Source organism: Suillus paluster (assembly GCF_016628075.1).
Source record: "Suillus paluster strain FC165 chromosome Unknown EDB91scaffold_5, whole genome shotgun sequence".
Classification (NCBI taxonomy): Eukaryota; Fungi; Basidiomycota; class Agaricomycetes; order Boletales; family Suillaceae; genus Suillus; species Suillus paluster.
Window position 1 is genome coordinate 257124 of NW_024537565.1, and position 21478 is coordinate 278601.

Here is a 21478-nt window from a genome sequence, read left to right on the forward strand (position 1 = left end):
TGTCCATGCTTCTCGAGTGAGTTTCTCTCGAAAAATTGCCAGTCGTCTGATGAACCGTATACAGTCATTTCGGGTTTGGTTTTGGAAGGGCCGCAATACCTTCTTGAAAATGCGGCTGATATCATCTGAAGGAAAATGCTGTCCAGGCCGTTTCTTCGCAACCAGCTCCTTATGAGCGGCCGTTGTGTCAATGTTATCGGACTGTCGAGATCGCAAAAGCAATAGACAAGGATAGCAAGGACGTAAACGTCAAGATTTACAAGTGGTCTTGCGATGTTGACCCTTTTTGCTTATATGTATCTCAGAGTATCTGACGGTGTTGAATCGCAACAGCCGCCCCAAATACTTTCCGTGCTCTATGAACCAGGGAAGAGCATGTGCAAGGATGTGGAAGCTGATGTACAGAACTGGTCAGTGAGTACTTAATATCATTTGCAGGTATCATCGAGCCTTCCCTAAACATCAAGATCCCAAACCATGAAGAGCTCGTCGATGGAACAAAACCATCACACCGTGACATCTATCACACTGATGACTGTACCACGTGCTGATCGGACGATATCTTTATCCTCAATCGAAAAACATATCGGTGAATCGCCGAGCGCTCACAGGTATAAAAAGTAGAGCAACAAGTATTATTGCTGGACGAGAGCACAGCGTAGCAGTGCAGAAACACGCACTCAAGAAATAAGCTCGGGATGTATTTGATTTCTTTGGCGCTTCAGAAGGGTTCAGGGTTGGTTCAGGTTCAGGGCACTCTTCTGTGCGTGCGTTCCTGGTGACGGGGACGATCCCCGCAATTCTCCCAATTATCGGCTCGGCCGGTTATATCCTTGATGGGATCAGAAACTGATCAGAGAATCGTCTTTCAGAATGACCGCGAAGGATATCGAAAGTGCACAGTAACAGCTAGTGGCAGATGGGTCATCAATGAGCTCCGTGGGCATGCACGTTCTGTGGCACTGGTAGATGATATGCTAAGTTTAAAATTTTAGAGTGCGCAGTCAATTGGAAAGAAGGGGATAGGCTGAGCTAAGTGTGGAGCAACAGCGTGGGCAACTTGTTACCCTCGAATTTGCTTTTAGCTGCAATTGCATTTCTTTAAGTTTTGTTTAAGTTATCATCCGCGCCGTTCATTATGGTGGTTTCTGGATTGCTCAACATTCGCCCCCGCTCATTGCCCACAAAAATTGTTCTGTTTGGTCTTATCATCGCCTGCGCAATCACCCTCTACACATTCTCTTCTCCAAACTCTTTTCGCATATCAGACTGGTCCTCGATATTCTCACAGCAGCGACAGCACAGTTTTTGCACTCCAGAACAGTGGTCGAGCGGGCGCTGGGTATATAGCCCGACGTCTGACTTGGAGAATTTGACGCGTCCAGAACAGGCACTTTCCCTGGCTGGCTTTGAGGGATGTGCTGCAGACCGTGAATACCATTGGCATTTGGGCACAGACCACGAAGAAGAATGGGGCAGATTTCCCAACGTCTCTTCATACAGATGGGTGCCTTCGAGCCAGTGCAATGTGCGCCCGCTCAATGGCGCAGCGATGGTCAAGGACATGGTGGAGAATGGCGGGTGGCTTTTACTTGGGGGTATGCTCATCTCCATTCTTTCGTATTCGGTTCTCACACGTTAGTTTCCAGACTCTATAACTGAAAATCATTTCTTCTCACTGTCGTGCCTGCTGTACCCGCACGTCCGCGCGACTCCGAATTATACGGAAAACCCCTTCTTCGACCGCGCATGGCAGCAAAATTTATACCTGTCCCCTTCGTCACCCTTAATTCCTGAAATTGACCTACCGGAGGGCTTCTCGATCGAGAATACACCACTCGTTTCATTCCGACGTGTTGACCTGCTTCTCAATCAAGCAGATTTAAACGAATTGTATCATAGTTCAGCATTTCCTGGTGAACTCACCCACTCGGCTAGTCAAGATCCCAGCTCTCAACCAACTAAGGCAGAGTCAGTATTTGGCGATGACCAGGTTTGGTCGCTTTCACCCTCAGAATACATGCCCACCTTCCTTGATTCACCCCCAGATGCCAACTATGGCACGCTGGTTGTGAGTACTGCCGGACACTGGACGACAAGCACTCTGGGCGCATTCCGCGACGATGACGCTGGAGAAGATGCTGGTTACGGTATCCAGAATATACTCGCGTTCTTCAAGGTCGCGATGCGGACTTGGGCAGGTCAAGTTCAGGATGCCATAACAGAATACCATATAAACGGGGGCAAACGTCCAAAACAGGTGGTCGTTAGAGCGTATCTCCCTGGTCATGAGAATTGCCATAACATCTTCGAGCCCACGGAATCAATCACACCATGGGTCTTCAAGTGGTACAATTGGCCGTGGATCCAGGACTTTAACACAGAATTCCAGGTCAGCGCTTTGATACGAATACGAGATGTACGGATGCTGACATTCCTTCTCAAGGAACTGCTGTCATCATCCGAGTTTCCGGATATTCACTTTCTTCCCATTGAGAGACCGGGACGATTGCGCCCTGATGCTGTAAGCCGGTTCTAGTCTCATACATAATTCATATTCCTCATAAGTAGCCGTTCTACTAGCATGCCTCCGGAGATTGTTTGCATCTCATGTCAGGTGCTGGTGTTCTCGAGGGATGGTCGCACTACATCTGGCATTTTGTTACACGCGAAGTCCGGCAGAAGGATCCGATGACCCCGCCCTCCCCACCGTAAACCGATCTTGGAAGTTGCTGCGGGCGTTACTTGGAGAAAGATACCCCGATATTAGGAACCAAGGATGCTGTTTACTTAGTCTAAGGAAGGGACACTGCATATATTTATAGCACCAGGTCACACGCACTATATGCTTGGGCTTGCACCCTTTACAATATATCCTACATACCAGTTGGATACGTACATATTCTGTAAATGGATCGGGATGCGTCCTCGGTTGATCTGACATCTGCCTTTGCCTTCGTTTCTACAAGGTTCTCATTTGATTTGCGCGGCTCCGCGGCTGGCCTTCCCGCGAGGCCATAGTATCAGGATAAGCTTGGCGTGATAGATCAGAAGCCAGTGGCAAGAAAGGTACTTGGAAGTGATGACCTTCCATGGAAGAAGGCGAAGAGAGGTCACCTGCCCGACGGGCTCGCATTGATTGTGGGGAAGAGCATATGCTCTGCGTCCGCTTCGAGAATCGAGGCTGCTTTGTTTCCTTTTTTGGACATGTTTATATCATGACGATCCGGGAGTAGCGGGTTTCTGTCTTCGTCTCCATAGATCTGTCGTCCCGCTGAACTGATCGCAGTACTACAATTGATTAGTTGTTTGAGTGTGTTTCAGCACGCGCTGGGTACAACAGGCAAACGAAAACAAGCACACCAGATGGCTACGAGAGATAAACGAAAGAGTTCTCTTCTGAGTGTAAAAGCCGCAAAACAGTAAGGTAGAATAAAAATATGCCAGCGGACGAAGCGAAGCGGTCGCAGTTGTGCAGAAGGGTGTGGCACGAGCCAAAGAACACCATTGAACGGCGTGGAGCAGGGGGGACGCGCGCGGTGCTACGGGTGGTAATGAATACAAAAACAATTATCAGCCTTGGCGGACTTTTTTTTTAGAGTACAGTCCACTAGTGTCTATGTATCGAGGCGTGCGGGTGATTAGTACATGCTTGGTGTCACCATGGGAGCCGAGGTCGCAAGCATGCTCTCGGTCGACATTTGTCGTTCATGGTATGCACGCGGGAAACTCGGCCCTGCGGCGCGCACCGACACAGGATAGAGCGTCATTGGGTTGGTCAGGGCAGGATTGATCATACTCTCCGTGGACGTATTTCTGCTATGTGAGATCGAGCTATACATTGGAGGGGCGGGTGAGTTTGAGTGGGTAGCTCCCTGAGTGCCACAACTCAGTGAGAACATGCGCGCGGCGACCGACATTCAGAACTTACCGTGGTATAGTAGGAACTTTGTGGAATAACAGTTGTTGGCGCGGTTGTCATGGTTCGAGAATCACCAAGTCCGACTGCACTACTGTATTCCGGTGCAGCTGTTCTGGCGGAATCAGGAATTGACCCAAGCGCTGCAACATCATCGTGGAATGCTGGAGGCAATGGTGTCGAGTATGTAGAGAAACGTTCTCCGATTTGCATGACCCCGCTATAAAATCCTCGACCCGGGTCGCCCTCGTCATCACTCGTCTGTTCATGCACTGGTGCAAGACTGCTTGTCCATCTTTGTCTCGCTGCAACGCCTGGGCTGCTTAACGATGGATCACCGTGTCCCACACTACTTTCATCCACCATCCAGCAATCACTTGGTACTTTTGGCTTTACCTCTCGAGGACCTACACCAAAAAGACGCCACCACCGCCATAGCTGCCTCCCAGGCTGCTGCTCAAGCACTGACCCACCAGAAGGATCAACAAGATATTTGAGAGGTGGATAAGAGAATCCTTCGGAGTCTGTTAGTGGTGTTTGTGAGTCAGTCGAGTCCGACCGAATATATGAGTGATATCTTCTTTGGTCACGACGTGGTGTACCCATGGAGTCATCCAGTGTGATAGGAAAACTAGCATGTTGCAGTCGATGACGGTGTCGAGGCATGAAGATTGAGGGAATTTTCGAGACGCATGCATCTCGAACCCGGTGATAGTGGCGTTTGATGTGGGACGACCATCTATACCATATGATGCATGCACCAAAGATCACAATGAGTGAAACGCCAACAATGATGGGAGCTGTTATCTGCATAGTACCCCAGTCATTATCACTACCCCCAGTGTCACGGGTCTGTATTAGAATTTTCAACATCGCTGCCAGAAAATGACACTGAAAAATGGACACCTACAGAGAGAACCTGATAAGTAGTAAGTCAGTAACAATGTGCAGTAGTGTCGTCAAAAGGCTTCCGCCCGTCCGTTCATGAGTGCTTACCTGGTGCTGAAGCTGGGCTCGAGGCGGTATTGGAGACAGGAAAACCATCACATCAGATGGGCGTAAGAGGAAGAAAGCGGGGATGCAGCGCAAATGGAGTGATATTCTTACAAGATCATGAGCGCCGAGAAACCGCTGGCAATCATCAAAGATTGGTGCCGTCAACCCGATTTACGGAATCAAATAAGTAATTATCGACAAGTGCCTGATACCATTTTGTACGCATCTTGAACTCACAACGCTGAGTCTGCCACGCTGAGCGCTGAATCACTAATCATTGATTAGCCTGCAAACACCTTCAAGTTAACATTATGCTCAGGACGTCTGGTCTAATATTGACGCCGAGATGCCAGCAGTGATAATTACTCAATGTACTAGTATTCTTGAATCATCATCAGCCCTTGGAGTTGGAGTGGAAAAGCCGGGTTCGCCTAAGGACGCTGGCCGGATGCGGTGACCTGAGCACATGGTGTCCTACGGTGACGCCGGGTCAGTTATCTAATTAATTTTACTTGCTGGAATTCAAATGTCCCATGTCGACATGGCATATTCACATGTTATATCAACACGGAGAAAGGCTCCAAGGCCTGACGCCTCAATCTCGCGGTCATAGAGAAGAGAGCGATCCATCCAGCGCTTCCGCGTCGTCCAGTTCTGTGCCCTTCAGCCGTACGTCATGAAGCAGCATGAAGCGAAGAGAAACGGACGAAGGCGGCAATACGAAGTATATCATATAGGAACAGGAAACGCTCATTATGATATATCTTGACCATGATCCACATATTAACAATAATGGGCGTTGTGAGCGCCCTGTTACACCTGGGTGGCACCATTAATATTACTAATTAGTAATAGTACTGCGTACCTGTACGTGTTACTAATTCGTAAGGAATATATATCTACCATGCTACCAGCAATAATACCAGCACTCAGGCCTCACTTGGGTGATTTCTACTGCCCTAGTCGCCTGCTATAACGGGAAGACTCTATCAGGTAAGTCCGAGCTTCTCGTCACTGCCCGGCAAATGCCTTACTGCCTAAAATAGCCTTTGATGCTGTCAATTCCCACCGCTACGCTTATCGTAAGCTTCTGCTCATCGTCCACCACGATGAGCTCATTCCTTTCCTTCTCCTATCCTTATTTTTCATCCGTTTTTAGGTGAAACTCGCGCAGTGCATAGCCACCGGCCTGCTGAACGTTCTCACCACGCCTCTCACGCTTTTGGACCCTCCAGGTTTTTTGTTTGCTTATCAGCGCCATCACTGGTATACTTGCTCCCACGCTCAAGCTTCAACATGGGTCGCAAGTGTTCTAAACTCTCTACCGTCAGCAAAGTCAAGGAGGCCGTCGTGCAATCCAGTGGTAATCTCAAGACTCTGCGCTCCAACCTTACAAAGTTGTGAGCTGATCGCATTGCGTTTGAGAGGGAGCAGGTCCAGAGTCAGCTAGGTAGGTTTCTTCTACTCTTTTACCATTTTATTATTTCCCTGACCGATAAACAGCTGACAATGCTACTGCAAGACAGCTCCTTGCTGAGGCAGCGCTTGAGGCGGGCACTGTGAACAATGCAAGTGCTGACACCCAGTACCCGGACTACGCTGACATGGACTTTAATATGGATCAAGAAGAAGACTACATAGACGAGGAGGATGGGCCACAGGAGGAGGAAGACGAGAGAGCATCAGAAGGCAATGGTGGATACGAGGGCTCAGCAGTTGATGCTGCACGAGCTCGTGTCATATATTGGTAAATTTCCTTTTTTTTGGGGGGTTTTAATATGTAACGGTTAGTGCAGTTTTCAAGGTAGACATCACCACCGCTGGCCACCACGCAGTCGACTTCAGCGTAACCGGCAATGTCACAGCGCATGGACGTCGCAAATGCCAGCCCTCATTGCAGGCTACTTGCGCTGGAAGCATCGCAAAGCCATACCCATACCCAATGTTGAAGCTGGAATGTTCAAGTTCGATGTCAGCACAGTTGATATTCTAGGTATGATTTAACATGTATGATTATAGTGCTAGACTTATAAATTGCAGTGTCCACACCTTTGATGTCAGTCCCGCAAGCTGCTGACGAGCTGGCCAATGTGTCACTCATCAACGTCGGACTCCTCGGCTGTTCTCCCATTCAGCCTAACATTGCTGTGTCCCTTCAATGCCTCGAATTATACCATCAGATCCGCCTGGCACAAACCATCCTTCAGTGTACAGGCCATGGTCAAAGTATTATGTGCCCTTCACAATGTACATTTTTTGTAATGTATACCTAAGTGTATTTCTAATATTACATTCTAGCGCTCATATTTTCAAGCGCTGCGGGATCAATTCGCAATTGCTTTTGATGCATATCTCGACATTTTACGGCGCGTTCAAGAATTAGTCAACATTGCATTGAAACGTGATGGTCCTCATTGGCGCATGCTTCACTCGTGCCCTGCATGTGATTACAAGGTACATTTATTATTACACGATGGACAAAAACTGAACCATGCTACAGCAAGAGAATGAGCCAACATTGATCCCTGCGAGGATGGACAGTATGGACGGCAATAGCTCATTGAAACGGGTTGATGGCTCCGGACATGCTGACGACCGTGTCTTCAAAACATCCTATTTGATTTCTCCTGACGAAGTCGACACATTCAAGGATGATGTGCGACTGCGGCCAGGAACACGTGGCACAGCCATTACTGACACAGCGGGAGGCACCACTCCAACTGGTGTTTCAGAGTCTGCTTGCACCGACAATTGGAAGACCGCGAACACGATTTCTGACAACACTGTCAAAGTTTTTGAGCAAACAGGTATTTTCATAAGTGCTTGTTGACATGGCATGATCCAGACCTTGGCTGAGATGCGGCGAAGCGGGGAACTGTGAGTCTTCGAAGTTCTAGCCCTCTTTCGTATTCTGATTTAACTTTATAGTGCCAAATATGCTCTCGCGACAACAAATAAAGTTCTTGATGTTTATGGTCTGGATGGAGTAATGGGATACGACATTGGATGTTCCTATCAGAAGACTGTTGATGCCAGCTCTATCTCCGCCAAGGCACGCTCCAACCATCATCGCTTCATTGTCAATTCGTTTCATGGACACACACACAACCGCCGGTGTCAACTTCAATTCCATCCTCTATATCAACATGGACTCGGTCTTGAAGACCTTGAAACGTGCGAGCGCATATTCTCCGGATCAAATGCTGTAGCTCCTGTTATCCGACACACATCTTACTTTCACTGGCTTCAGTTCATCGACCTTCATTTTCAGCAATGGGATTCCAATAGGTACCTGGAGCTAAGTATGGTTTTTATTAAGTCGTTGGCGTTCATGAATTAGTGTTTGACTCAATTCTAGGTACATTCTTGTATAACAACTACCAGCAAGCCCTCGCGATCATTGATGACCTAAGCCCTGCGGTCGAGGAATTAAAGTTAGCACTGAAGATTTCGGATGGAGACTTTGAGCGCTGGAATATGGAAGAGCTAGAATTTCTGGAGAGCCTGACGGAGGAAACGGAGGAGGACATTGACGCTATGACTTATGTGGACGCATTACAATCACTCACCAGAGCAGAGTAAGTCACATCAGTCAAATTTCAAATTGCACTGACACCTGTGTTATTTCAGAGCTGCATATGGTAGCATTACGACGGTACAATTTCTGACTTACACTCCTGCAGATTTCACCCCTTCCCATGGTCTCCAAAAAAACCAACAGGTCTTTGCGAGGGCTCGAGAAGCTGAACACCATGCAGCTCATCGCAAATTGGTTCTTGAAATGAACATCGTTGACGACATTGAGCGCCGCATGGGAATTACGGCAAGATGGCAACCACAGGACGCTAAATATCAGGAGGGTTTAGCATATCTTACCAACCGGCAATTTATTTGTTCCGTTGAGCAGTTGCAGGGCCTCGTCATCCAGAGGCTCTTTGAGTTGGCCAAAGCGAACATCGCCGGCACAGGTGTGTAATTTCCATTTACTTGACACTATTCTAACAAAGACATGAAGGTTACAAACACCGTCAACACATCTCAAACGCTATCAGTTGCCGGTCAGCAGCCATCCGAACAGCCCTTGAAAAATACAATCAGCTTGCCATTGTTCAAACGCCACCACGAGAAGTCTTAGAATTCAGTGAAATTGCATCATATGCTTGGCTAGGCAAGTTTGACCTGCTCAAGCATTCGCGTCATTGTATACTTGAGAAGCCGTGGGCGTCCAAAGGAAATCGTGAGGTTGCGAACAATTTCTTCAAGATTCAACGTGCTCATGAAGAAGTTCGACAGTCTCAATGTTGAAGTCGCGCGACTATCTGCTTGGGTAGATCACAAAGATGCCCACTTCAAAGCAACAATTGAATCATTGGTCGAATCAGATCCAACACTCTCGCACGAGATCTCTTGCATGTATGAGGAGCGCAGACGAGTGAATGATGTGCATCGGAGAAGAATTCATGCTATTTCTGAGCTCCCTGGTGTCATGAATGTTACCAACTGCATCTAAAAATTCGATTATCAAACCCTAAGTCACCAATCCGATAAGATTAGATTAGATAAGATCCCTGATAAGATAAGATGGATAACCGATTAACGATCACTATCTTTACATCACATCTATACTACATCGATGTCATCCATCTATATCCATAACCCTAGACATCCGACATCATCATATCCTTAGAAGTCCTACGATTAGGCAACCAGGCTACATCATAAGCATCTACACAGCCTCTATGATCGAACCATAACCGAGAGTCCTTTATGAGCCATCTCTCGAAGAGTCATCACTCCTTCACACCGCAGACCTTCACTTCCCACACATGACATGTTAAGAGTTACCTCTGTCATTCACCGAACCCCTTACATAAGAACCTGTTGCACAGTCACAGCTAAATCCTTGAACCCTATCACAGAAGCGCCACTCATAGAGAAGCAGGCTCATTACCGAAGACCCTGGAGAACCCTTAGATCCGATCGAACCCAATACATCTCCAGATCCTATCTCTTATCGAGATCCTTAATCACCGCTCGAGACTTCTAGTCACAGAACTCTCTCACACCCTTCTTCATATCCGCTTACCCTGAAGAGAAGCAGTACCCTGAGAACCCTGCTTAATTACCGATACCCCTATGGACCCTTTTCCCTTTCTTGTAGTTGATTGGTTGATAAGATGCCCTATACCCTAGGCACAATGTTATGATCTTATATAGATATATCACTACCTTTCATACTCAGATATCTCCACCTAGAGAGTAGTATATAGTTTAGGTCGTAGTCAGTAGTACTCCTTAGACTTAACCTCTTCGTTCCTACCCAGTGTAGACTCAGACGTTCACTCTCAATTCTATCTTTGCTCTTATTCTTGACGAGTCCTAGTGGTTGTGTTAGGCCTTTACCATTTGGTGAACGCTGATCATAACACCTGGTTACTCTGGATTAAGGGGCGTGGAGATGAGAGGTATTGTCAATGATAGAGGTGGGGACGCAAATGAGATGATGGAAGATTTAAGGGGTACTAGGAGTATTGAGGTTGACAAAGATGATGCGCTTTGTGACGAAGCTGACCGTTTGCAAGCCTGTATGATTTAGTATACTGTGGACAATTCTATTGTACTCAAGCAATGATACAAGTGAAAGTGTTAGTCCAATCCGAGAGCTCATTGTACTCAAGCCGCGATGAACATGAATGCATTACTAGTGTCAGCGAGACAGTACTCAAGCCGCGATAAACATGAATGTGTTACTAGTGTCAGCGAGACAGGTAGGACTATTGTTAGTGGTTCAGGTTTACATGTATGGCGTGTAGCCAACAATTATAGCACTGGTGTGCAGTGGCCAACATAATACAGAAGTTCAATGTTCAACTTTATCACTGATCAGTACTCAGTACTCAGTGCAAACTCAGTGACGCACCAAACTCATACTAACACTTTCCCTTTCCTCGCGTGACTTTTAATTAACTTAGACTCATACAACTTACTCTTCAAATCATGATGGACGCCTTCGACATTCAAGTTCTCAATTGTTCAAGGAACCTCACTCTGATGAGTGCCTCTGTGCTATCAAGTCTTCATTGGCTGGATCTTGCATGCGATGGAACCAATGCTGTAAGTTTTGCGAATATGATTGTTTGATTTTCAAACTCGTTTCTTCAATTTTAACCCTGGCACTATCTAGTTGACGTTCACCCTCAACATCGAAGCACACATCTGGCTGGCTCGCTGGCAGTGCAACACAGGAACATTTCGCTGACCCCCCATTATCGCTCTGAACTTAATAAGGTCGAAGAATCTAAGTGAGGGTGATTCCCGCAAGCTCACAGATGATCAAATCGACAACGCTGTCGATCTCATCAAGGATATCTTCACAGAGCAGATTGTAGTCCCCGCATGCAAGAAATCATTCAACATGGACTGGAAGAACGCACCTAGTAAAGTCTCGTCCTCTAACACAGGAGGTGGCTGGATCATTGGTAAGTTTTATTTTTCATATGGCTTTACAGCTCTGGTGTTGACATGGTGTTTTAGAGGATAACAACATGTTTCAGCAGGGCAGCCAGGCGTCAGTAGCGTTCGATCTACCTGCACGTCCATTGCACTCGAGCACAAGCCAGCAGGCCCCTCGCTCAGTACCTACCATCAACCAGACACAGTCTGCACCTACGACTCCCAACCGGACACAGTCTGCACCTACTACAACTCCCAACCAAACTCGTCGTGCATCACAACCCCATCACCAACCCTCTCAGCTCTCTCAATGGCGCAACCCTCTCAATCCACCCGAAGCACTTGGTTCATCTCGATGAACTGGTAACCAACAATATTCCACACCACACCGCCAAACTATGCAGGCAGGCCGTCAGTCCCGGCATGTTCATTTTGACGTAGCATCTGACTCAGAGGTGTCTACATCAACACCTAACATTCCAATGGTACCCCCTCCTTTGCGTATTCGGCCAACACCACTACCATCAGTAACAACGAGGTCTCCAATAGTTCTGGTAGAGTCTGACACTGACACTGATTCGTCGTTATCACCCGAGGTGAGGAATCTTGTTTGGACCTTACAATAATGATGATTGGACACACAAACTTACATAGCATGTTTGCAGGAAGCCGAAGACAGACTGTTGCTAGCGCCTCATGGGTCTAATGCTCAGCCTCCAGTGACCCTGAGTTGTCGGGCTTGTGACCAACCTCATACCCATGTCGTAATAATTCCACACCCTTCGAGTCTAACCAATAGTCCACCTCCTGCATACAAGTCTAGCATCAGAAACTCTGAGGGTAGTGGGACTCAGTAGATTGATGTAGATTATGACCCTAGCACATTTTATCAGGAACTCCAAGGGCAGTGGGACTCAGTAGAATGAGCCGAAATCATTGCATTTCAACAAATTAACATGTACATTTTTTTTTAAAGTTAACGTTCTAGCCTGAGTGTGATCGCCGTGTGGTAAGTAGTCCTCGTCAGAAAACCACCGCTTCAGCTAAAATATTTAATTGCTTAAATATTGGTCCCCAGTCCCCCCGTTAGCATTTTTTTCTATCCCCATGCTCTCCGCTCAGAAACATGCGCGCGCAAAGCTCACCACTGAGCAGAAAGCAGAATGTCGTCAAAAATATACGAAGCTTATGGATGCCATAAACACAGCACGGGATTCATACCAGGAGGAAGCACGTTCTATAGCTCAAGACCATGGGAGGTAAGTCTATATATTTAACGAGACGAAGGTGATCTGACGTACCCACCTCCATTGACAGGTCTTTAAAATGGACCCGTGCTGAATTGAATGGCAGCTGATTGACTCGACAACGTCGAAAAGCAAGCGCCTGGAATGCTTTTGTGAGGGGGAAGCTCAATGAAGCCAATGAGAGTACGTACCGCAGTTCACAAAGTATTCATCGAATACTTAAATTTTGTAGCTCGTGGACCTGGGCAATGTTATAGGCTCCTGGCATTCATTTCTGCACATCACACTGAACTTCAACGGACTTATAGACGTTTGTCAGAACCGGAGAAAAAAAAATTACGGCTTGGTATTGATGACCTGCGCGCAATGCGGGTAAACATTGTGCGATCAAATCCAAAAGCTCTTCTGAAAGATGTCAACTCGACCTTTAACACCATGGAAAAAGAGGTCTGTCAACCACTTACCACAGAATCCCTTAGCTCATTGTCACGTAGTGGACTGCCATCAATGCACGTACCTCAATGGAAGGTTTTTATATTGCTGTTCGAGGGGATTTAGAGCATTACCATGAAGCTAAACTATTCCTTACCGCCAAGGCTAAGTCCTTCATTAAGGATGTGCTGCATTTTGAACCGAAACTTCTGGCACTCAAGTCTGAGTCGTGGGTTGTTGGGAATTTTGGTGCGGGAACAATTTCAGATGTTTCGGAGGTCACGTGCTGATGAGGTGTACGTTACAGGCGCAGAGTCGTCGATGTCCACAACACAGCGGCTTCCATTGTCGAAACTCGTCAGTTTGTGCAGACAAAATATTCAAGATGGCTTAGGTGTGATCTTACTGAGGCGTTGTACTGCAATATGGGCTGACATGTTGCACAGACAATATTTTGCAGAAGAACAAGTTGGCTTCAAAGAAGATCCCAATGAATTACGACAACTATGAGAAGAGGATTGTCAAAGTCTACGCAATTGCAATCGACGGGTGGACTTACGAGAAGAGTGTCTGCAACCCTGGGAAAATTGGTCGCCGAGAACACCTAATCAAATTGCTAGATGCGCTGGTCACAGGCACATGCTCCTGGGTTACATTGAATGATGACGAGGTATCAGAATGCATCAGCAACAACCGCAAGCGCCAAGCGAGTGGCAAACAAGTTTACAAACCCTGTAAAGCCGCACAATGACATAAAGCTGACAGCGCTAAGAGCGCTCAAATAATCAGCGACAGCGACCTCAAAGACAGCGAGGAAGACAACCACAACGAACAGGATGGAAGCAACACGAACAGTCTTGAAGGTTCAGTTGATATGGAGTAGGGGGGTTCAAGCGGCATATTAGGTGGGGCTGAGTAAATAGCACTTGTGTTGTATTGCTTTACATATATACTACTCGAATGCAAAAGACACGTCAAAAACAGATCAGAAACGAGGGCGGCAGAGGGTAGAGAAGGAGCTCACTGTTGGGGCTGAGCAGCGCATCAATGACGGGTCCAACAACGTGGTGAAACGGATGAGAAACGAGAGCGGCAGAGGGTAGGGAAGCAGCTCACTGTTGGGGCTGAGCAGTGCATCAATGATGGGTCCAACAACGTGGTGAAACGGATGAGAAACGAGAGCAGCAGAGGGTAGGGAAGCAGCTCACTGTTGGGGCTGAGCAGCGCATCAATGATGGGTCCAACAATGTGGTGAAACGGATGATAAACGAGGGCGGCAGAGGGTAGGGAAGCAGCTCACTGTTGGGGCTGAGCAGCACGTCAATGACAGGTCCAACAACGTGGCAGAGACAGCGGATGTACTCAAAAGGCTATTGCCCGCATGATACAAAAGGCCCGCCAAAGATCGGACAGCAAACGAGGGCTGGAGAGGCTGGCAAGTGAGCTCACTGTTGGGGCTGAGCAGCACGATGACTGTGGGTCCAAAAGCGTGAGAGGCGTGGTGAGAACGTTCAGCAGGCCAGTGGCTATGCACTGCGCGAGCTTCGCCTAAAAACGGATGAAAAATAAGGGTAGGAGAAGGAAAGGAATGAGCTCATCGTGGTGGACGATGAGCAGAAGCTTACGATAAGTGTAGCGGTGGGAATTGACAGCATCAAAGGCTATTTTAGGCAGTAAGGCATTTGCCGGGCAGTGACGAGAAGCTCGGACTTACCTGATAGAGTCTTCCCATTATAGCAGGCGACTAGGGCAGTAGAAATCACCCAAGTGAGGCCTGAGTGCTGGTATTATTGCTGGTAGCATGGTAGATATATATTCCTTACAAATTAGTAACACGTACAGGTACGCAGTACTATTACTAATTAGTAATATTAATGGTGCCACCCAGGTGCCCTGTTACTGTTCCGAAATTGTTCGGCTCCCAAATCGTCAAAAGAACAAGGTACGTGCCAGTGCAAGGTGACGTTACTTAGTCATGCCTGACCCCCAGGACCTCCTCGCTGAGGATTCCTCACAGTTTCTAACCCGAATAAGCCAAAGCCTTCAAGTTCATGTTGACGGCATCACCCAGCAGTATAATAACCCTCAACATACTATCACCTGATCCGGAATGCACGATGCACTCCAGAGCTCTAAACTACATATATTTCATTCGGAACAGCTGGAGAACAAGTATTAGTATATGTTAAATAAGACTACCAAATCAAATCGGTGCTGTGAAGCCTTCCCGAGATGAAACATTGTACATGTGCGAGTGTACCCAAAATGAGTGATTTTTGGACACTAAATCCAAAATTCACCCAGATCCCATTAACCTATCAACATAGGGACTTCGACATATATAAAATACACCATTCTGAATCTACTCCAGGTGTTTCTATGTCAATAGAACACCCCCACAGCGTGCGATTCACGATTCATGAGCAAAGCGTGACAGTCAGGCTAGATTGGGAAATCACACTCTCGGCTTGGTTGAGTCTCCGCTTTGTTTGCATTCGGCAACACTGGACTTTCTGTCATTCGCTTTGCGCGCTGTCGGACTTTGGATATCATTGTGTATTGGCCGAGGTGCCGCGCGTGACATAGTGTGACGAAATTGTGCATTTCCCGTCGAATGATAGTATCTCCTGCTCGCATGCCTCCTCTCCCTCCCTTCTGTCAATTCGATATTTCTCTCACTCCTCATTATCTCTTCCCCACGTGCAATAAATTTAGCGCTATACTACCTCATGTACCATGGATTGCTATACAAGACATACGTCACCAGAATCCAAGGCTACCAGATTTCTGAAGTAGTGTGGGAGTGCTCATCTAGTTGGTGCATGCGCTGGTGGGACAGCCGAAGCGTGAATCTAGGGTGGGATTGGTTGATACTCTGGCGTCGTCGGCTACGTGGCATTTTCAAGAGGGTAGGCGGATGGGAGTCTGGCGTCGTCATCGGCAGCGGCATCAATAAGTAGCATCTAAATAGGCAGGCGGATGGAAAGCTAGTGGATGGGCGCCGTTGGATAGTGGTATAGATACGAGAAAATATATAAAATTACCCTAGGGAATGTATTAGCCCAGAGCTCTGTACAAGCGCTGGATGTGCTCACGAACGGCATCGTGGGGGCAAGCGCGCCGAGAGCCGAAGATCTTTAGGCGGTAGGGAACCGCGCTTTAAATGAGTAAAATAAGTGGCAGCAGGTACATACAAGGGCGGACCAGCAAAAACATCTGGCGGCATGCGGGAACAAGTAAGAGTGTGCGGAGGCGGGTGTAGATAAGTGCAGACGAGTAGCTGCAAGCGCAAATAAGGGCAGATGAGAGAGCAAACGTTAGAACAGATAGGACGAGCTTGAGCGCATGATCCAGAGAGACTTGGCGAGAGCATCAATAGAGTACTTACAGAGGATATTTGGAAGACTTGAGAGGTACGGAGATCAGGTTGAAAAACGCGGAATTACTGAGGAAAGCATCATACAAGTGAGCGGCGGTGCGAACCATAAATGAGCAGAGTGAAAACACGGAGGGCGAAGATCGTAGTCATTATCACTGTGACATACGCGGCAGTTTCTTCGAGAGTGCGCTGACGAGAATTTCGTGAGCCGAGGATCATGCACGAGCAAGAAAAATTGTTATACGCACGTTCTTCGTCTCAATGATGAAGAAATAGCAGAACACAAGTTCGAAGCACAGCCAGAAAATGTACACCAACTAAGATAAAACATTGAATAAATAAAATCATGCCATAAATTTGCGAGAAAACTCGAGCTCACGTAGTACTTCTATTGCAGACTGAGTGTCGAATTCATTAATATTGTCAGCAGCTGCAAGGAGAAGGTTCATATTGGGGACACACACTTCAAGGGCAATGGGATTAACATATCTACATATGTGAGTGAACCTTCAAACGGACGAGGAGGATGGATCATACTGGTTGAAGATCAGAGACAGACAACACGAAGCTAAACGTGATAAAACCCTTGGCACGGATGGCGAATGGGAGAATTTCGACGGTGTATCTTGTAGAATAATCCAGGGCGAGGCTCGCTCCAGAACTTCACTTTATTCACGAAACGAGGAGGTGAACGCAAGCTAAAATCACATGAAGTCAGCCAGGATGAATCAGACGCATCAGTTAGAAATACGAACGTCGTCTGTAGGATCGTGGGTATATTAACGACACGAGCAGTGGAGTTATCTCACTCGCAAAATCCATAGTAAAGGACTGTGCTCGACAGCCTGTCAGCACCAAACTTAATCAGCTCCTCTACACTACTCACAAATGAACACAATGACTGCATGGCCGGCTGCGATGCTACCAGTTTCTTTGTGAATGAAGAAGCAGATTGAATACGCGGTACAGAAAATGACCATACCTAATAACATCCCTCAGCAAGTTGTATGTGTATGCCTGAGGATCAAGACTGGTTGACCAGCACAAGACGCAAGGAACAGTGAGGGTCAGCCCACACGATCACAGTAAAAGCCAGCAGTAATGCCGACAAACAAGTTGAAGGTGCTGAGACTTAAGACCATTCTACAATTTTTTGTAAACGGGCAAGCATCATGTACCTCTTGCAAACCTACAAACAGCAGCTGTGTTGTCGGATTCGTGACTAAGTAGCAATAAGGAGCCGACTTTACGTCAGGTTACGATTCACTCACGTCCGTTCGAATTGAAGACCTTGTTCAGATCTGTCAACTCCAATGCATCAGCATTTACGCCATACATCAATGAAGCCAACTCACAGTAAGAACTGCGAATCCACAGGCAGTCAGGAGCATTTCATATACGAGATAGCATCGAACCTACACCAAACCAACGCCAGACCACTGGGAGAAGACAGCGAGCGCGACGAGATTGCGTAAACGTTTTCGATTTCCGGAGTTTCAATCAAGCTCAGCCAGCTAGCATTGCCAGCTACTTCCCGATCAAATGTAATGGTAGCCTTGATTTCTTCGAATTCGTAATCCACTAGAGGATCTTGTCTATATGATAGCGCTTGGTTCAGGCGCTTATACCACAAATAAATGCATCACACTCACGCAATGTCGTTAAGTTTTGAGGAGAGCTATGCTCACTTCCCCTTATGCACAAACCAACGTGGAGACTTAGGGACGAACCACACAGACGAGACTTGGATCATAGATGAAAAACCTTGGAGTACGGAAGAAATTCTCCACGCCCAACTGGGTGAAATAGTGAAGATGCCATAGATCTGCAAGGAGGATCATCTTCATTTTTTTTGCTTTGAATGACAGAAACTAACAGTCCGTGCCGCACTGCGTGGTCGCAACTGGTGAGCTGGGACGAAAGTGAACCCTATGTTGCGAAAATCCTACATGATACTTCCAAGGTTCCTGAAGGAGGATGATGAATACGTCCTCACAGAATCACCAAACAGCTCACCGCAATGTATTGTACAGTGAAGTTGCTTGATCACGGTGGGAAGGCCATGCAACTTCAGCGACAAGGAGGGGAGCAGCGGGCGTAGTGAATGACTGACCAAACCCGATCAAGAGACCGCAGAAATATGTCGGAGCAACGCTGCGGGTAGCTATTTGTTGCCTACCGGGCTCCAATAAACATCTGCACAGAGTTACTGGCAGTCTGGATCACGGCGGCAGTAATCATTGTACTTGCACCGAAGGCAATCGAGAACCGCCGACCCATGCCATCAGTCATGTAGGGTGCAAACGGGTAAGCACTCAAGAAACTGATGTTCTCAGGTAGTCAGCCAGTCTCGGAGAGCGCTATCAATGATTAGCTTACTTGAATGGCATTGAGCAATCCGAGCTTGCAGATGAGTTAACCAATGTGCAACGATATATACACCTTCCCACCAGTAAGATAATTAAACGCCTGATTCCACTGAGTCAAAGACTGCAGATCGTCTGTTCCGCGTTCAGCATAGTGTCTTGAAAACCACGAAGTCATGTACTCATCATACTACCTAAAGACACATCAGGATAGGTTTGCCAATGACTCAAGGTATAGAGCTCACCGTCATAACCATATGTACAGGATGTTATGAACCTGTCAGGCCTTCAGGGGTAAGCTAACTGACTGTAGACCACGATGTGTTCTGGAACTTGACAGTGATCCAAAAGTTCAGTCTGGTGAGGCCTGTTATTTCCTGTTATAAGTTCCCTCTTTCCTCGTTCTGTCTCCGTGAAGAACATATGGGTATTCCTGTACCATGGTCTTGAATCGAGAAGGTGAGTATAGGCAGCAGGCCTTTGGTGACAACAGCGGGACCAGCACCCATGTTTCGTTGCCTGTGGGAGGTACGACAAGACAACAGTTAGAGAGCGACTTGATGTTAATGATCATCTGTTTTAGGTCCTAGAGGCATTCAGGGTGAGCGGTCATAGTCAGGCATTAAGTTTATCCGCACCTGATGTGAATTAAGACAAAAACAAGCGGACGACCTAGATCGTGTATTCAAGGCAGAGCTTCGGTATGCCAAACTTAGGGCTGTATGGCTGAATCCAGGAAGATAAACGGAGCTATACATACTATTGGCATCGTTGCAACGTAACAAGAGGTAACAAACCAGTCACTTCCAGATACTCACCCGCATCTCAGGCTCCCCGTCATCAGTGCATCATGGAGTTAACTAGTCGGTCCAGTCGCAGCGATGTTGACTTATAACGTGGGTTGACATCTGCAACCTAAGGAATTACTGGCGATTATCGGCACCATGTTCAAGTTGTTTAGCTGTGAACGTCCCAAAACTTCTTCAAGCAGCATCCTAGCACTATTCATCTGAAACCTGGACGGCGAGTCTCTGTAGCTAAAAAAGTGCTCGCGAAGGTGCTGCGGCGGTTACAACTACAGGCTATATTGATGCTTTATGAAATGGGTCCCAACATACTACTTACATGATCTGCAATTTCAACTTGGGAAATGTTCGATGGAGAAGCGCTGCTCCAGGCAAACATTTGATGCCCCATTCGATCTCCGAGGAATTCAATGGGTCGGAACCTCAGCGATCGGGAGGGCCTCGCAGAGTCCGATCAATCTAGTTTTCTGTGAGCATTAGGGCCGCGGGCGGGTACGAGCACGCCCGAACGTTGTAATTGTTGTATTACGTAAGATGACCCCTTTGCCCGACGTCGCGCTCCACGCTGGTGGCGGATAACTTGCTTTACTGTTGAAACTCATTCGACAGGATTCGGCAGCGTTTGAAAGCAGTTGCCCCAGCTCTATCACCAAGGTGCGTTTCCACTCAAGTGGTCTCTTGTCCAGACTCCCATCACTCGTCGCACACTGGGTTTGATCCGTCAATTGTCTCGTCTCATATAGCTGCATCCGCGTGAATATGCGTGAACTCGGACTGTTGGAACTTTGGAGGAACACCTGGTCGGAATCCAATGATGCGTTATGGGCAATCCGGAAGGAATTCTTAACTCCCCTCCATTTCAGCACGCGGTTCTTTGACCATTGTGGCGCTATTGCTGTTACCCTTTGCCCAGATCAGCACTATCATTGAATGCCACATGTGATCAACAGGTCTGGGCAGTGGGGAATAGTGACATTGACATTTACTTGTGTTCCATTCTCTAGTTCACGACGGCTTTGGGCGCAAAGTTGGGTCCAACCTATGTAGTAAGTGGTCTTATGAAGTTCTAGTTTTCTTTAGATCACCATGGCCGCTGGCCCGGGAGTGGTGGAGTAGGAGGGGATAATAATCTTCATTCCAGCATTGTGTTTGTCTAGACCTCATGTGCCACTTGGAGTACCTCTCTTCTGGGTATCATACAGCGAGGTCAATTCTAGCGTCATGCGCCATTCTTACACAAATCTTTTTGTGTTTAATAGCGAAATCGATCCCCCCTCTGACACGGCAGGCTCTACACGTCTCCGCGTATCCCAAGGAAACTGCACTTAACCGATCATGGTTTACTTGTCTCAAGTTGGTCTGTCGCAACTCGAGACAATCCGTCATTGGTGATGCCTACGTCATGTTAATGTCCTTGTGATCTTCTATTGTGACCATGGCTTACCATTTCGGATCTAGAATAACTATCCAGACTTCGCGGGTTCCACAACCCTATCCACACACTGTGGTAATAAGGCCAGGAACCGTCAAATGCGGACCGAAGCATGGATAGCAAGCCGTTCCAGCCTCGTGTTCAGACTCGAAATGAGACACGATAACTTTGTTCACCATGTGTGTCACTGTGGCGTTCGCATACCCGCGGGATCGATCCCAGCTGATGGCTGACCACCTTGGCCGTCGTGACTGGGCAATGGGATACGACATCCTTCATTTAGGACCCTTTTTCTCTCCGCAGTCGTGATGTCAATTTAATCGCCCACGGAGCTCTCCTCGAGGTCTTCCATGTCCACAAATGACCAAATGGTAGGGCCGGTCACCGAATTCGCTTCCGTGCTACAGCCTGTTACAGCACATTTTCAGTGAGTAACCCAATTTAGTAC

The 21478-nt window shown here is 47.3% G+C and overlaps 6 protein-coding genes across 6 annotated transcripts; 3 read left to right on the forward strand and 3 right to left on the reverse strand.

Moving 5' to 3' along the window:
• Positions 1-1138: 1138 nt before the first annotated feature.
• On the forward strand, positions 1139-2715 carry EDB91DRAFT_1045527 (uncharacterized protein; the record flags this gene model as incomplete). The annotated part of the gene is made up of 4 exons (XM_041313195.1): positions 1139-1598; positions 1650-2392; positions 2447-2524; positions 2584-2715. The coding sequence occupies 4 exons, from the start codon at positions 1139-1141 to the stop codon at positions 2713-2715; spliced, it is 1413 nt and encodes a 470-aa protein (XP_041182023.1).
• Positions 2716-3620: 905 nt separating this feature from the next.
• EDB91DRAFT_599750 (uncharacterized protein) lies at positions 3621-4912 on the reverse strand. Its single transcript, XM_041327827.1, has 2 exons — positions 3932-4912; positions 3621-3875 (listed from the first exon to the last, which is right to left on the reverse strand). Exons 1-2 carry the CDS (start codon positions 4790-4792, stop codon positions 3642-3644), a joined length of 1095 nt encoding a protein of 364 aa, XP_041182024.1. The 5' UTR covers positions 4793-4912; the 3' UTR covers positions 3621-3641.
• A 774-nt stretch (positions 4913-5686) lies between these two features.
• EDB91DRAFT_1078128 (uncharacterized protein) lies at positions 5687-9425 on the forward strand (the record flags this gene model as incomplete). Its single annotated transcript, XM_041314987.1, has 20 exons — positions 5687-5716; positions 5771-5782; positions 5842-5908; positions 5962-5997; positions 6097-6150; positions 6171-6315; positions 6343-6365; positions 6419-6662; positions 6712-6908; positions 6956-6971; positions 7096-7162; positions 7214-7369; positions 7416-7706; positions 7761-7792; positions 7844-8089; positions 8166-8203; positions 8274-8493; positions 8546-8883; positions 8931-9132; positions 9179-9425. 20 exons carry the CDS (start codon positions 5687-5689, stop codon positions 9423-9425), a joined length of 2661 nt encoding a protein of 886 aa, XP_041182025.1.
• A 3050-nt stretch (positions 9426-12475) lies between these two features.
• On the forward strand, positions 12476-13798 carry EDB91DRAFT_1243592 (uncharacterized protein; the record flags this gene model as incomplete). The annotated part of the gene is made up of 5 exons (XM_041322316.1): positions 12476-12627; positions 12924-13062; positions 13110-13296; positions 13355-13441; positions 13494-13798. 5 exons carry the CDS (start codon positions 12476-12478, stop codon positions 13796-13798), a joined length of 870 nt encoding a protein of 289 aa, XP_041182026.1.
• A 546-nt stretch (positions 13799-14344) lies between these two features.
• EDB91DRAFT_1104691 (uncharacterized protein) lies at positions 14345-14841 on the reverse strand. The gene is made up of 3 exons (XM_041317398.1): positions 14762-14841; positions 14673-14708; positions 14345-14595 (listed from the first exon to the last, which is right to left on the reverse strand). Exons 2-3 carry the CDS (start codon positions 14700-14702, stop codon positions 14410-14412), a joined length of 216 nt encoding a protein of 71 aa, XP_041182027.1. The 5' UTR covers positions 14703-14708; positions 14762-14841; the 3' UTR covers positions 14345-14409.
• A 1343-nt stretch (positions 14842-16184) lies between these two features.
• On the reverse strand, positions 16185-18718 carry EDB91DRAFT_1078131 (uncharacterized protein; the record flags this gene model as incomplete). The annotated part of the gene is made up of 13 exons (XM_041314988.1): positions 16185-16204; positions 16242-16327; positions 16436-16492; positions 16593-16615; positions 16675-16743; positions 17313-17408; positions 17620-17648; positions 17698-17789; positions 17842-18021; positions 18115-18251; positions 18303-18371; positions 18423-18534; positions 18606-18718. 13 exons carry the CDS (start codon positions 18716-18718, stop codon positions 16185-16187), a joined length of 1083 nt encoding a protein of 360 aa, XP_041182028.1.
• Between the last annotated feature and the right edge of the window lie 2760 nt (positions 18719-21478).